The sequence below is a fragment of the Thunnus maccoyii genome, chromosome 11 (assembly GCF_910596095.1).
Source record: "Thunnus maccoyii chromosome 11, fThuMac1.1, whole genome shotgun sequence".
NCBI classification, from domain to species: Eukaryota; Metazoa; Chordata; class Actinopteri; order Scombriformes; family Scombridae; genus Thunnus; species Thunnus maccoyii.
Window position 1 is genome coordinate 25,937,417 of NC_056543.1, and position 16,453 is coordinate 25,953,869.

General features: G+C 41.0%; 1 protein-coding gene and 1 long non-coding RNA gene across 4 annotated transcripts in view; one reads left to right on the forward strand and one right to left on the reverse strand.

The window, feature by feature from the left end:
• Positions 1-3,074: 3,074 nt before the first annotated feature.
• plcl1 (phospholipase C like 1) overlaps positions 3,075-16,453 on the reverse strand; it is an 87,475-nt gene continuing 74,096 nt past the window's right edge. For both annotated transcript variants that reach the window (XM_042425709.1, XM_042425711.1), the window contains exons 8-12: positions 15,978-16,340; positions 12,954-13,157; positions 10,793-10,868; positions 9,852-9,961; positions 3,075-8,562 (exon numbers count right to left, since the gene is read on the reverse strand). In XM_042425709.1, coding sequence (XP_042281643.1) covers positions 8,356-8,562; positions 9,852-9,961; positions 10,793-10,868; positions 12,954-13,157; positions 15,978-16,340 — 960 coding nt within the window. In that variant the 3' untranslated portion in view covers positions 3,075-8,355. The remainder of the gene's footprint in view (positions 8,563-9,851; positions 9,962-10,792; positions 10,869-12,953; positions 13,158-15,977; positions 16,341-16,453) is intronic.
• LOC121906698 lies at positions 10,875-16,080 on the forward strand. 2 transcript variants are annotated; one of them, XR_006098713.1, is made up of 3 exons: positions 10,875-11,117; positions 11,434-11,600; positions 15,996-16,080. It is a non-coding gene; the product is annotated as an uncharacterized LOC121906698 (long non-coding RNA). The 2 variants fall into 2 exon arrangements; XR_006098712.1 differs by having other exon boundaries at positions 11,438-11,600.

Below are 16,453 nucleotides of genomic sequence, written 5' to 3' on the forward strand. Positions count from 1 at the left end.
GTTAGAAGGCAGAAATATAAACAAGCAGACAACTACGTTGGTTTGTCACAACACTTAACTGATATTACCAAGCACATAAACACTGACTGAAGTGATTGATGTAGTAGGGGTGTTTGCCCGAATACAAATACATTTTTCAGCAAAGCACAAATAGTGGGTTTTTTACGAAAATTTATTTTGTACATATATTTTTTAAATTATTTGTTTTCGGGAAGAAAAAAAAAACATGTCAAATACCAGCGTGCACGTCGGTTACATCACTATCTAAGTCTCTCTCCTCGGCTCCGCTGTTACGTCTATTAGCAGGTTTCAACAAGGGGAGTCACATCCACCTGCTACATGATGCACATGTCCTTATTTGGACATCACTCCCAGAGTTGGGGGTCTTCCTCAGAGATAAAGCTGAGCTACTGACACACGCCAAGTGCTCCCAAGGGACTCTCCATGACCTGTTGTTCCCCTTCTTCTTTCCACAAAGTTAGGTTGTAAAAAGTAAGCAGTAAATGAAAAGTGCAAAGCAATAATCACCTTTTAAGTTCTTCGCTACATGTTAAATGCTGTTCTGTCTCTGTGTTATGGGTGTATAAATAGGTAGAGGTCTGTCTGCAATGAGGTGATGAGTAAAATTCTAGCTCTTTATGACCTGGGAGACTCAAGTTCAAGACGCAGTGTGACCTCCTTTGTAAGGTATTTTATTCATGAACACTTATTGTACACTTTAATTTTCTAACATTAAAAGCGTGGGAAAAACAAAAACAGGCTTTTTAAGCCTCTTTCCACTTCTATTTGAATGCAAATACATACAAATAATTTTTCTGCCTCAACAACTACAGATACAAATACAAATACTGGGCTCTCTGCACATCCCAATGATGTAGGCTACAGAACAGTTATCCCCAGCATCTCAGGGGAAAGTAAATCCAATAGGAAGGGTTCATGTTGTGCCAAGCTGCAACCACAGGCCTACAGCTGATATGACAAACAACAGAGGTCAGAGATACCAGAATAATGGAAGAAGCAGCAGCAGGGAAGGTGGTACAAACAAGATCAATCACCAAAATCCTCCTTATCAGATTTGAAACATTTTGCAGTATACGTCGAAGCAGCAGCAGCTTTAGAAGAGTCTCTGGATGACCAGTGCAGCCTTGCAGAGCAAAAGAGTAGCATAGCACTGACTGCTTAAAGGAAAAGTGTTGTTTAATACAATTTAGGGTCCTGTTATCCTAGTTTTGGCCAGCATTTCTATCAGTTATGATAATCCTGTACTCACCAGAGAAACTGCTGATGTGGGAGCCCAAACAGGGCAAGAAACTATAAGTCCAAGAGGTTGTAAACAAGCCAATGTTTTAACCAGATTAACTAAACCACTTCATGTGGAAGTAAAACAGTTCACCTGAAATGTTGGTTATAGTGTCTCATTACACAAAGAAATTATTTCTGTGTACAACTATGGCAAGTTGAACCAAGAAGTCTGCTTGTAAATTGAAGTATAATGAACATTTACAATGGACAGTTTGTGTAGTGATTTTTACCATATTCGCCCTTGTTTACTCTTCCACTAAGCTGGGTGTTTGTTTAAAATTTGTATCTTCCAACTGTTGTTTGGCTGTCACTACCACATTATTACATCAGTGAAATACCTGGATTTGTTCATCTCTGATGCTAACAAATCTTTTCTTGAATCTTTTTATCTCTCCTCACTTTTCTTAGTTAAAAAAACAATGTACTAAACATTTAGGTAGCAGTCTTTTCATTTTCATATGGTGTTGACCATTGCGGTTTTTGATAAAATGACACTGGCAGTAGATTATATCACCTATAGGCTAACATGCAAGGCCCATCCAATCACAGAGCTTCTAACATACTAAGACAGTACTAGTCAATATCTTTTTAAATGTTCTCTAGATTATGTGACCATTGGATATTTATTGTGAATGGGTCTTGTTCACCACCTTGTTTCTGAGTGGTAGCAGCTCATGATTGTGACACTGCTTTTAGTTAGCCTCAAGTTTATATAATGGTGAAACAAAGCACTTCATTGTTTGTCACACAATGATACTGAGGAATAGAAAAAAAAAGAAAAAAACTCACATTCACCTGTCACTCTCAAAGATTTGTTCCTGTGCTATATTCCTGGTTAGCAGGTAAGTCAGTGCACTTTTCACTGGCAGTGAAGAACATACAACAGGAAAAGCACAGATGTAAATGATAAAGTTAAAGGACAGGTTCACAATTTCACAAGTCTGTCTTAAAACAATAGTGAGGTGTATAATGAAATAGGTTTTTCTGGCTGTAATCATTCCTCCTGTTCATACTGGCTATTAAAAGATACCCCTTCAAATGTGCTTTCAATGTAAGTGATGGGGGCCAAAATCCACAAGCCTCCTTCTGTGCAAAAATTTATTAAAAGTTTATCGAAAGCTAATATGAAGCTTCAGCTGTCTAGAGACAGCTGTTAAGACTGTTAATGCGGCAGATATCCACTTGATGACTCAGACTGCTGAAGCCTCATATAAGCTGCAGATAAACTTTTAAATGCATTTTTGCACAAAATGACTGTGTGGACACAGTGTGGATTTTGGCCCCCATCACTTACATTGAAAGCACATTTGAAGGAGATCTTTTAATAGCCAGTATGAACAGGAGGGATGATTACAGCAAGGAAAACCTCTTTCAGTGTTCACATGGGCACTAGACTGTTGTTTTAAGACAGACTTGAAAAATTGTGAACCTATCCTTTAATGATGGCTAAATGCTATTTAGCTACTTCAGTTTAAGGGCCCTGTGGTTTGTGTATGCTGCTTCGCTGTCACACTTGAATAAGATGGAGCCATCATTAATGTTGTTAATAACACCTTTACTTTTCCCGCAGCATTGGGACAGAGAGCCAGTATACGATAAAGTGGAGGCAACAAGAGGATTTGGTCAGGAAAAGATAACTTTATTTATTCTGGGATACATACTCTTGTTATATTTGATTACTTGTCAGATAGAAAACACAGTAGCTTTTCAAAATAAAAGCAATGTCCATTTAATTAATTATGGTTTTTAAAACACACTTCAATAAATATTTTTCTTCTTTTGGTCTTCTTTTCTATTTTACAAAAAAACATACAGTGACTGTAAGAACAGTTGAGGGAACAATACTGGATTAAAGGTCAGCGAAGTAGACACAGGCCAACACAGACACTGCAGATGCTGTAACATAGAACCTAAAATACCTTCACATATTTCCAAGTGTTTTACACAACTTTGTCCACATCACCATGGCAGGTATAAACAACTCTCCAATTATTCAAATGAATGTTAGTAAGCGCTATTTGACCACAGATCTGCAAAGATAGATAGCATTACACACTGAAGAGCACAGAGAGCGCTAGCTGTAGGTTAAGACACATGGGTAACAGAGATACAGAGCAACCCCAATGCAGCACCCTGCTCCTGGATCTGTCTGCAACTCTCATCCTGGAAACTCAAATCGAATGACAATGAGAGACTGAACTTTACATAAACCTGTTCCTCTGTTAGGGGTACGCAGGATAATAGGGCCACACTTCAGGGATCAGGGTGCAACGTTGGGTTACAGATGAGATACAATATACATCATAGTAAAGCACTGTAGTGAGTGGCTGACTGCAGTGCCTTTTGAAGAGGTAAACACTCATTTTTCAATACTGCAAAATGAACATGTCGGGTAAAGTGTTGTGAAAAACCAAAGTGCAGTGACACATGAAGCAGTTGAGTGTGTGTGAGCGGTATGGAGAGGCCAGGAAAACGCTATGTACGTAAATCCACACTTCTGTATGTTTAAAGGATCATGTTGATGCAGTTTCATGTGTGATTTTTACAAAAAAAATCCTGTCTGCTTTGCCTTACTGCTGTCTGCTTTCCAAAACTTGCAAAACAACCTGCAGGAACTTGAAACTTGCTTGAGATAAGTGATGCATCACAGTGAACGTAACGCTCGGTTTCATTTAATGTAAAACTTACATTATGATGGTGAGCTGATGCAACAGAAAGCATTGATCTAATTTGAAAAATCTGCTGCTGTGGTGCAACCATGTGCTGCTGAGAAGTTCAGACATCCAACCCTTAAAAGTTGGCTGCTGCACAGCTTTACATTAATGAACTCCGTTGTCAGAAATTCAACAAGCACGAAGCAAAACTGTACTTTGTTAGAGGGATAATGTCAAGTTGTTTGCTTCTGGCATTAAAACACTAAATAAAAAGGGAACTGTTTTTCAGTGTTTATCACAAAGATTCAGTTGCAGATCCATGCATTTTCATTTGCATCACCACAATATGATACTGTAACTTCCTGACAAAAATAAACCCAGGCAGGATGTTCACTGAAATGGATTTACCTTGAGCAAGTCTCTGCAAGCTCATTTTCACATCATACAGACAAAACTGAAATCAATATATGCCTGGAAGCTATAAAAGCACAAATCTTAAATACTGGCATGGGTTTTGCTATTGCAAGTACTGTATACAGTAGATGATTTGAAGTACTGTAAGCAGGCTACAACATGCAAAAACACAGATATGGCCATCTTGGATCACACAGCTCAGATGTTATATGATCCTGACACACTGCGATGATCTGTCTCCACTGAAATAACAAGCTGCCATTTTCCTGTTATTGCATGTTGCCTTTGTTGTAAGCTGCAGCACGGTCATCACTGTCAAGATCTTCTTTGTAAATTAAGTACATACCTAATGAATTATTCTGAGGATGAGGTTTAACTTAACCAGAAGAGACCTGATTACTGAAACCCGACCCAGCAACCCCCAAACCCTGTGACCTCCAACTTTTCCGTGTCTCCGCAGGTAAAGGAAATCCCATTGCCTGCTTACTCTTTGACCCACTTGTATTCCCCGTGTCAGCAGGCATGTAAACCGGAACACAGAAAGCTAATACTGTGGTTTGTTTTACTGGAGCTGATGTATCATTAATGCAGAGGCATCTTCCTCGCAGGTACAGTAAGCAGATCTCTGCCAGAGGACGCTCCTATGATCTTTTAAAATGTGTAGTTTTCAGATACATGAGCATGCCTCTCAGGGTCGGTGGTGATCCTCTGAACAGTTCCTGAAGCTGCTGTCTGCTTCAATGCATTTGACAGGAAATATGGTGAATGGTTTGGCAATGACTGAGTATGTAGAAGAACCAGTTTGCATCATCAGGCCAAGAATTAGGGCACCGATGATATCATGACAGTCATAAGCACACCAACATATAATACACACACCTGAGGCCTCCAGTGAGTGTTATTAATAGACCACAACAGCAGGTGTTGTCACTCTGTCTATTGCTCACAGCCAATTATGATGCTCTGCAGGTGTGCCCGACCAACCACACATGCAACCAACAGTTAATCCAATATCAGTCCCTTTTTCTTTCTACCCCTTCACCTTTGCTCTCTCTCCAATATACGTCTTCTACTTTTAGAGGTGTATGCCTTCTCTCAGACACACACACACACACTCACATGGAAATGTTATTAGGTCAACCTCCTCCTGTAGCTGTGACTCAGTGTACCAGCTCTGTCACTCCCCACCTGGAGCCACCAGAAGGGCAGCAGGGACAAGAGGATGGAAAAAAGTGAAGGTTAATGGTATTAAAAAAAGAAAAGGAATGTGTTGATCAATGAAAGGCAACAAAACAGTGCACGGCAATATGGGATGTCATTCAGAACGTACAGTAGTCCTGCACAAGCACTACAGAGGGGCTAAACAGGTTAGTAAACCTCACTGTCATCATCATGTTTCAGTGTTTCTCATTATGTTTTTTGTTCAGCTCAGCCCTGTCTGCTGCAAAATGTCACCCAGGCGTGAGCTGTTACAATGTTTAGCTGTGGTCCTCATCTCTCATCGGACCGCCTTCCTGCCTCCGTCAAATAAACATTCAAAATGTCTTCTTTTCAATAAGTTGCCTGTTAGCCTCGCATACTTTTCATTGTCGGCTGCAGCAGATTTCTGTAGGAATAAATCTGTTTAAAAGAAATGTTAAAAGGTTCTGCAGGTGAATCCAAGTGAACCTTTTCAAACACACCTGCCTTACTTGTTCATTTTAAATGACAATGTCAACTTTGTCAGATGAAACCCTTGTATCTCCAAAATGTTATCTTGTGGGAACTATGAAAATACCTTTGTTTCAGCTGGATGATGATGCATTTTTTTGGCATTATCCAAAGTTTTCAGATGTGTGTGACATTCAAGGAGGTATTTCTAATCAAGTTAGCTTAATCTTGTGTGTTAGCTACTGTAGCATCACTTCTGTCAAGTTTGGTTGAGACGCAGCATTACAAGATACAAGAATACGAGTACAAAAGCTTAAAAGAACAAGTATCAGGTGTTTTCCTGCGTTAAGAAGAAACACACGTTTACACTCAAAGGCCGAGAAGAACGCCATCACTGACAGGTAAGCAAAACTATGATCAGTAGCACCTGCTGTACACCATTTTTGTAGTTGTTTTCATACACATTTAGAAGCATCACTGAGTTATAAAGTTAATTATATTGTTTTCAATCCTTCAGTCAGCACACATTGAGTTATACAGCCTTATGGACTTTCTTATAACATACCACTATTGTTATTATTGCTACATCAATACAGTGTACTTCATCAACTGGTTAACGTTGCTCTTCCTACACACAAACACACACATGTACAGATTCTAAGCATCCATTACCCCAAATGTTAGTACAGTGAGGAGGTTATGTGATCCACACATGTACTACAGCAGACCTGTAGTCCTACAGTATCACAAACATCACACACAACCTCTCCAATTACTGTGTCTCTCGTCCTCGTCACCTCATTCCTCGTGTTTCAGCCGTCCCCTTCTCCAAGTTAACATGACAGCCTCGAAGGCCATCAGGGAGGAGATAACAAGAACCTGTGGTTACGTGCTTCTGCTTGTTATTTGACACAATGAATAAGAGTATAGCAGTTGGGTGAGAGAATGTGTGTGTGTTCAGAGTTGCAAGGGGATCTGTATAATCTAAGTAATGTCAGTACTACTCCAGTTAAAATTCAGAATAAGAATTTATATCTGATGGGTCCTTACGAGATTTTTTATTTTTACCATGTATCAACTAATCTGTCAAGTAATTTCTGGGTCCAGGCCTCATACTGCCAGAAAAGAGATCCAGAGGTCAGTCTTTGCTATGAGATTGAAGTCTGGAGATATGAAATGCTTAGATGAATGTGACTTTCCACCTCTCCAAACTCCCAAACCTCATTAACAATCTTTGATATTGTAGATAAGTTCTGTTTCTCTCCTAAAATTCATTCAGAAACTAATTTTGGTGGATGGTTTTGGAGAAAATTGACGTCACCAGAACCAGAGTGACCATTTTTTCCCAGTGTGAAAACCAGAAGCAAAGACAAAGACAGCCTAGTGAGGGGATCATGTCGATGTCTGAGTGAAGGAGAGAACTGTAATCCATAGAGCTTACTATGTGTCTGTCTGAAGTCATCCTTGACTATCCAAAACCACACTTGATAAGGTGATTAAAACCTTTAGCTGGAGGAGGACTGTGGGTTTTCTACATTAAGCTACTGCAGTTACATGTAAAAACAAAAGTATGAGAACCTTAAAACTTTTATGAGTTTTAAAAAAGTAGTACACTAAAATTTGAGGCTACTGGTATTAGTTACTCTCCACCTGTGTGTTTTCTTGTGAGTAACATCCTTCAATCAATCTCTTATTTCTCCATTTGCAACACTGTAAACACACACACACACGCACACAGGCGGTCTTGTTGCCTTCTCAAGAGACGAGCTGAAATGCCGCTTTGTCCCATCAATTCTACACATTCCCTCCATTCTGCTGTACTTCTAAAGGGAAACTCCAGCCGGGCTGTGAACATCAGCTTCACGACAGCCCCGTTGTCACAAATTATTCAGGTGTCAAAGATTTCCTCTCTAATGAGGGAAACCCACTGAGTTACAATGTTGAGTCACGCATGTTCTCTCGGAAAAATCATCAAAAGTTCAAGGACCCGTGTAGAGCGTCTTTCTTTGCCTTCCCACCACGGAGTTACGACATTCACGAAAAGCCTCTCTGCAGGCTGGACCTTCAGTGACAAATTGATGAACTCACTGTAAGGCTTTAACAGATATACTGCTCTGGTCTAGGCTAGTCTAGACGCTTACTGCACTGAATAAAGGGATACACTCTGCCAGAAAGAAAATCCTCTGTCTCCTCTGGGGCTTTTTACACCCAGCCCAGCTTTTTTCCTTTTTTTTCTGTCTTTCTCGCTCTCATATCTCCTCGTCTCTGTTATCCTCTGTAATTACTCTGTCCACTCCCTTTTAATCTTTTGCAGCGTGGTGGACCCAGGGGGCTGTCAGATGCGTCCGTTGCCATGTGTGCTGCTTCGGCGGGCAGCCAGAGGGTGGGAGGAGTAGTGCAGCTCGGCCGTGGAGAAGATGGAGGATGAGGAGTTGGAGGAAGAGGAGGGGGAAGTAAGTCCAGAGGCTTCACAGGCCAGAGCTAGCTGCCTCAGAGCATCCAGGGAATCCATCTTGGCTCCTCGCAACAGATCACTCTGACCCTGCAGCACAGAGGCAGACACATGAGTCAGATTCACAGACGCATTACAACAAACTCCAAGTGAAGAAGAAGGTGGAAATTTAATGCTTTGACTTAATGACTGTGAATCCAGTGTTTATTGACTTTTACAGGCTGTTGTTAGCTGAGGTGCCCCTGCAATGTGATTGGCATGTAACTAAGCTTAACAGCTGCAGAAGTCATTAGAAATTGATTTAAAGCTGCATTGATGGATTTTTTTTTTGCCACTAGGGGGCTCACTGACAAACACAAGTCTAAAATTCACTCTCCTTTGGCTCTCTTTTGGATTCCACCAACTCCTAAGGGAAATATCCAGATTTGTAGCTGGTAAATACTCAACTATGTTCAACAGCTGGTCACTAACTTTGTCTTCCTGCCATTTGGTGCTGGGCAGGCAGTTCACAGTACTAAAAACAGCCGGCTGGAGACTCGGTTGATGAGAGCAGAGTTTGTCAGCCAGAAAACCAAAACAAATAGCTAAAAGAGGCTACGAAAGTCAGAGAGCTGAGGGGAACTGCAGTGTCGGGTGATAATTCTCTGTGGTTTTACACACATTACACAAAGTCATTTCATCCATTGTTAACATTAAAACATTGCCTATAGCAGATTTAACGTTTTGTACAAAGTTGAATAAGTTGTCTCTCTAAGTTGCCTTATCAGCTTGTGCAGTATTCTAAAATGCTCATATCATGAGTCATATAACAGATCCAAATTTTTTCAGTGCTGAGAGAATTTAACCCTCAATAAGTACACTGGTTGCACACTCATCTGTCCTTTTCTTTATATCAGATCCACAGCTCCATTTTGACTGTAATGCTGTTAATGAGGGAACAATCCTACAGTTTTGATTCAATGCAGAAAATCCACCTCAGCCAAAGCTGACATGGTCATACATACAGAGGTCTGTAGGGTCAAACTGAAGTGGTCAGTTTAAAAGTTAGTGGGGCGTTTTATTGCAGTGATGAGGAATTACAATAACTAATCATTTTGTATTCACCATGACTGACTGCGGTTGGGGTTGGCTGAACCATTGAGTGCTTTGTGGCCTTGAATGAAGTGAGTTCCTCTTTATTGCATTCAACTTTGTATGGACAGCTACAGTAGAGTGAGGAAATCTGCGAGTGACTGAACATTTCAGCTTCATCATCGCAAATCAGTCTCAGACATGTGGTAATTAAAAATGAAAAGGATGAAAAACAAAAAAGCAGTACTTGTACCATATGAAAAGGGGTCCAGAGTTTTGATATACATTTTTTTTTTGTTTTCCAGTACCTTCAACACAGTGATGTTCCAGGTGAAACTCTCGACGGCTTTGCTTAACTTGCGTCCTTTCAGTCCCTCCTTCTCCCCAAGCCGAGGAAGCTCCTCATGGAAGTCCATGCCTGCAAAACACAAGAGTAAAAGAACAGGAGCTCTGCATCATCACAGAGGCGTGGGTGGACATCAACAATTCAAATTCAGGTGAGATGTAAGTGTGAGGTGATTTGCTCAGTTTATCTTTGTGACTAATATAAAATGTCAAGGGGAAAGTGTCAACAACCTGATTTGATAGGTTTGATGTCAGATACCGGATTTACATATTTACGCAAAAGCAAAGTGCCATCCCTCATGACATTTACATTGGCAGTTAAAGGTCAGGAGTTATCTAATGCTGTGAGAGGATCTAAAAATATACTGGTTTGACTGTGTACTATCTTTTCACTGGAAATGCTCACTGCACTGCTGTCATACTGGTGCGGTACACCTGAGAAAATCCAAAAGATTAATGTAGGACAAGTGCTTTCATGTGCAGATTTATTGTAAACAGCATTTCAAGCACAGATACTTGCTGGAGAATTGTCTTGAAAATATGTGTTTCCACGGATCCTCATTTCAAAAAGTGCAGATGAGATGGCCACTGTTTTATTTCTTAATTAGAAGTCCATACTGACAAACTTTTGGGAGTATCAAAATCACCACATGTGCTTTATTTCCACTTGTAGTGTTGTTTACTGACAGACTCGTTCTCTGAGGAGTTGCCCTCATTAAGTTCAGCTGTTTGATGTTCAAGTCAGACTTGCTCATTTGGTGAATTTTTAGGATTTGCGAATATCTTGTACTGCAATCGTTTTATTTGTGAGCACTCATCAAAACTATTTTCACTCAGTTCATTATCACCTCATTTCAGCCTGAGCAGCCATTTATCACATGTCTCACCGGTCTGTGATTTTTACCTTCTCTCTGCACCTGCGCGATCCTCTCCTGAACAGCATCGGCGTTCTCAATCAGCTGTTTCTGGGCAGCAATCATCTGGAAGAAAAGTTTGAGTTTAACCTTTTCAGCTCATTGTGAACTCAATGTCGGGCAGTCAGGCACTTGAAGGTGTTAATATAACAAATATATAAGGCTTAATTTTAGGGAAATGTATTTATGATTACTTTTTGATGTAGCAGTGCATCCATAAAATACATGGCATGTTCCTTCTGATAAGTTTACTCACCATAAGAATTATACGTTTCTGAGTGTTATACACATTGTCAGGTTTCAGCAATTAACTGGGTGAGTACAATGTCATCATTACCCATTCGAGTGATGGTCAAATCTAAATAATAAAGCCAAGTAGTACCAAACCAGAATAATCCTTGAAGTCAAATGCAAGAGGACAAGCGGGATTGATTTGACCACTCTGAGTTGAAAGTGATATACTCAGTTTTTGTTTTAAGTAAAAGAGTCTGTAGAAAGAGATGAAGGGAAAGAATCAAAGGACGGAAGACTGGCTTCAGGCTAGCAGTGAGAGAGAGAGAGATAGAGAGAGAGGGAGAGAGGAGGATGAACGCGTGATGACTAAGCCTTGAGTGTTTGTGTGTTTGCCCAGGAAGGCTGAAGAGGTGTGATGTTCGACTGGAGAGCGCACCAACTGCGGCTTCATGATGCTGACCTGCTGGGCTCACATTTGCTGGGTTCGCTCAAAGATCATCAACTCCGCTGACATGCATAAACACAACGTGACGGTTAGAAGAAAAGCACCTTCTCTGCACTAAGGTGTGTGTGTGTGTGTGTGTGTGTGTAGGTGTAATAGCCGAGTGCTGAAACAGGTGGGAGATATTCGTCCTGATCTAATGCAAGAGGAGATAGAGTGGGAGGAGACGCAGCTGGCAGTCAAGTTGTGTGTGTGTGTATGTGTGTGTGTACTTGTGGAGGAGTGTGGATGACTGTTTCATGCATGTCACCTCAGAGTGTCTTTCTGCATATTTAATGCCACAGGACTGTGTAATTGCATGTGGGTATGTGTTGTGAGTGTGCACTCAGTGATGCAGTGTTAGGTATCAGAAAACACATTTTTAAACTTCTTTCTGACTAAAACTTTCTGACTGAATACATGTTGGCCAATTTCAAACTAGGGTTGCAACTAACAATTATTTTCATTATTGATTAATCTGTCAATTATTTTCTGGATTAAGCGATTAGTTGTTTGGTCTATTGAATGTCAGAAAATGGTGAAAAATGTCAATCACTGTTTCTCAAAACCCCAAGATGCAACCTAAAATGTCATTTTTTGTCCGACCAACAGTCCACAACCCACTGCACACAGCTTCACAAAACCACTAGCTGTATGCTCTCAAAGGGGTCATGTCATGCACATTTCCAGGTCTATATTTTTATCCAGCTCTGAAAGCTGGATTCCGCTTCTTTCTATTGTTCTTTACTAGAAATGTAAACTTCTCTAATGCATCCATACACATTCGAGCCCAAATCAGATCCGAAATATGCAAGTGGACAATGTAAACAACCCATGGAACAACCTCAGCAACAAAGACTATGGAACAGACGGCCGTTTGTAGGCATGTGCGAACAATCTGACGTCATTTCAATGGGAAGGAGAAGTAACTTGACAAACAAAGCTGAAGCCTGGGCTTTTGACCTGAAGGTGGCATTTTTACATACGTTCACTTCAAGTTTTGAATTTTTGACACAACATAGACATCCGACATTATATTTACGGTATACAAATAAATGACAGAAAATTACAAAAAGCATTTTTATCCCCTTTAAGTCTTGTCAATTAACCTCATGAAAAGACCAAAACCAACAATACATTAGTCCGTCTTTCGATGCCTCACAACCTTCCTACTCTGTCTGTGGCTTTCAACGCCAAGCTCATTTGTTCCTTATGAAGACATGAATCTTGTCTCAAAAATGGGTTACAAATATAAAGCTTAATGTTTAAAATGATTATGTATTTTCTTAACACAGCAAGGCACTTTATTTAAATTACCACCTTAAATAGGTGGACAGGTCATGCAAATAAAAAGTTGTGAAAGCAGAAGCTGTAGTAGGTTTACCCTCCACTACTCTGCACACTGTGAATTCATTGTCCTCCTTCCCCTTCCTTACCGTGTCGTAGGCAGCAAGCAGTTTGCGTGTCAGCTCTGAAAGGTTGACCAGGGGCTCCAGACATGGGTAGCCCTCCTTCAGCACCATGGTGGCACCCATGGTGCCCTCAGGGCTCTGCAGCCTTGTGGCAAGGCTCTGGATGCACTGCTTCAGTTTGGCCACCGTGGGGAGCCCACACTGCTCTTTGAAACTGGCGGTGGTGCTCTGGAAACAGTGTGAGAGCAAAAGACAAGAGAGAGACGAGCAGGAAGAAGAGGAGAGGGAAAATAGTATTAGATCAGATGTACAGTTCCGGCTGTAAAACTAAGCAGGGAAAGGTCAGAAAGGGTGACACACTTCCCCTCCTTTCCCCTGTCATCTGCTGTCTCTCTTGTGAATTAAATCAATATGGCAGTCATTGCCCCTTTTAATCCACTGAAATCAGCCTTAGCTTAAGCGCATTTGGCAATAGAGAAGACAATATGGCATAAATGTGGAACAGAAAATCATAGCATTTTGAGTGTTTTTCAACTGCTGTAGGTGTGTCAGGGTGCAAAACTGGGTCAGTTACCAGATCTGACGGGGACAAAAAAATAACCGTCATATGCTTATCTGTTGAAATTCCATTATGGGTCACTTCATAATGAAGGCAAAAGATTTATTTTTGAACATGCAAGAACTAGAATAGGAACCTCTGCTGTCTACGTCAACACCATTTGCCACCTGGCAGAGCCCCAACTGGACTAGCGATTATCACGCCCCACCTGTGTGGGAGTGTGAGCATGACTGCTGTGACAGACATAGAGCGATAGAGGCATGATGAATAATAACAGACTGTGGCAGATGAGCCCACAGCTGTACTCATGGCAGGGAGAAAGAGACAGAGGGAAGGAGAGTTCATGTCATAGGGTAAGGACAGTGATACTGAAACAGGCAGATTAAAAGCTGTTTGTGAATGAACAAATTGTGTTTCTGTGTAAGACTGAGTGTGTGTGTGTGTGTGTGTGTGTGTGTGTGTGTGTGTGTGTGTGTGTGTGTGTGTGTGTGTGTGTGTGCATAAGCGGGGTTTGAGTGGGAGGGTGTCCAACTGACTGGCCAGGCTATTGTTTTAGGGTTGGGTGATATGTGAGACCATAGGGATTTATCTAGGTATTGGTTTGATTATACCATTTACACTGAGGAAGCTATTTAGTGATTGTGTTCAATATTGCAAATCAATGAGCAGGACTGCTTTATGGCAATATTGGATTTACAGGATTTTTCCATTGATGTGTTGAATTACTTTGATTGTTCAGGTAACTAAATGAACCAATAATGACGTTTCATTTTGGTTATTTGATCCATAAATTTATACAACATGGGCAAAAATACGTGGACACCTGAACATTGCAACTACTATAATTGCTGAACATCTTATTACAAAACCATTAGTATTAAAGGAATAGTTTGACATTTAGGGAAATACTTTTATTTACTCTTGACACAGGTTAGATGACCAATACAAGTAAGTATAGAGCTAGAGCCAGTAGCTGATTAGCTTAGCTTAGCATAAAAACTGGCAGCACTGGGAAAATGCAAAAATATGCCTAACAACACCTCTAAAGATCTACTACTTAACTTGTTATATCTTGTTTGTTTAATGAATACACAAATAGAAAAAATATTCCTTTTGATGTTACGTGCAGTTGACTATTTCTTGACGAACAACAACCGAAAGCATGAGGTTTCCAGGCCACCAGCAGAGATACTAAACAGATATCCTGGGTAGATGGATAAACTGTTTGTCAAGAAACTGTTATGGCAGGAAACCACAAACTGTTCAAAGAGATATGAGATATGACATGTTAATTAGTGAGCTTCAAAGGTGCTGGTTGGTGTACTTTTGAACTTGAACCAGAAAAAGTCAGGCTAGCTGTTTCCCCCTGCTTCCAGTCTTTATGCTAAGCTAAGCTTACCAGGTCCTGACTCAAGCTCAATACTTAACACACAGATATAGGATCTTCTCATCTAACTTTCAGCAAGGAAGTGGAAAGGAGTACTCTTCAATTTTCCAATCTGGCTGCAGGATTTTGCTCCCATTCAGCCACAACAGCATTAGTGAGGTCGACCACTGATGTGGGGTGATGAGGTCTGGCTCGCAGTGGGCGTTCCGATTCATCCAAAAGGGGTTGAATTGGGTGGAGGTCAGGGCTCTGTGCAGGCCAAGTACCAAGTGTTGTGCGACCAGGTTCTATTTTTACTGTTATTTATAAATGCTTCATAATCCTCCTCCACTCTTCTTACTGGCTCTTCTTTTGTCACTAGCTCTCCTCCTCCTCCTCTCTCTCCCTCTTATTCACCCTACAGAGAAGTCTCAGGTAGGGTCTGATTTCAGCACAGTCATATAAGCTTCTCCAGTTCACACTCATAACCAGACATCTTATGAACAGAGCCTAAAAATACAAAGCTGAGTGACACCTGATCTGTGGTGACTCAGCTGTTTGCATTTCCTTTAACCTGCCTGGCTGGTGTTTGCCACATAAGCCAAAAAACCACAAAGTGCCAGAAAAAGTGTTTGTTTTTGCTTTGTTAACTCTTTAAGGGTCAGTTAACCAAAATACAGATAGATTTTGTCACATGTGCCCAGGTTTTCATCGCAAAAATTTGATTTTGTTGGTGCAAACAGCATTGAAAAACTCAGCAGCAACCAGTGTCCTGATTACTCTGCATAATCCATTTAATTTCATTTTCATTTAATATTTACCAACAGTCCAAATGAAAACTGTTATAGGGTGGTCTGTGGATGATCCAGCACAGACGGGACGTTATTTGACACTACTGCTGAGTTATTCAAATGAAATTGTTTGATTCAGAGGAAAAACCATACGGACAAAATTCCTTTCACCTCAAATTTATCAGGTTGGCGGCATAAGATTTAAAGGTGAATATCTTGAAACCTCCACACATAAAACCAAAACTATCTGCATGGCAAAATACCACAAAAGGTGAGTAGTGAGTAAACATTGTCTTTATCATTGTCTTCATAGTTCCAACCCATTTTCTCACCTGAGCTTCCTCCCGCAGGTCCGTCACCTCCTTGAGCGGGGCACTAGCCTGTTTGAAAGTCTCGTCCACCACTTTGATGCCTGTGTTCCTCAGCGTGACATACTCTCTCCCCCGCCGCCCCACCCTCCTCACCGACAGACCTCGACGCTGGGCCTTCCCGCCACCTCGCCGGTTGGTGATCGCCACGTGGACAAACAGGCTGGTGTGGGGTAAGGGGTCTCCTGCCATGCCCAGCAGGGGAACATTGCGGTAGCCAGGCTGAAGGCACTCAAAGGCCACGCTGTACTGGCCAATGAAATCATCTCCGATGTAATCATCATCCAATACCACAAAGCGCAGCAAGGCCAGCTCCGGCATGTTCACCTGGAGACAAGAAATGGATAAAGAAGTTGAAATCCATTCATGCTGCTGTGCTCAGTATAAAAATAAAACCATGGTCAACAAAACATAATTTCAATGTTCTGACCTAGACTGTC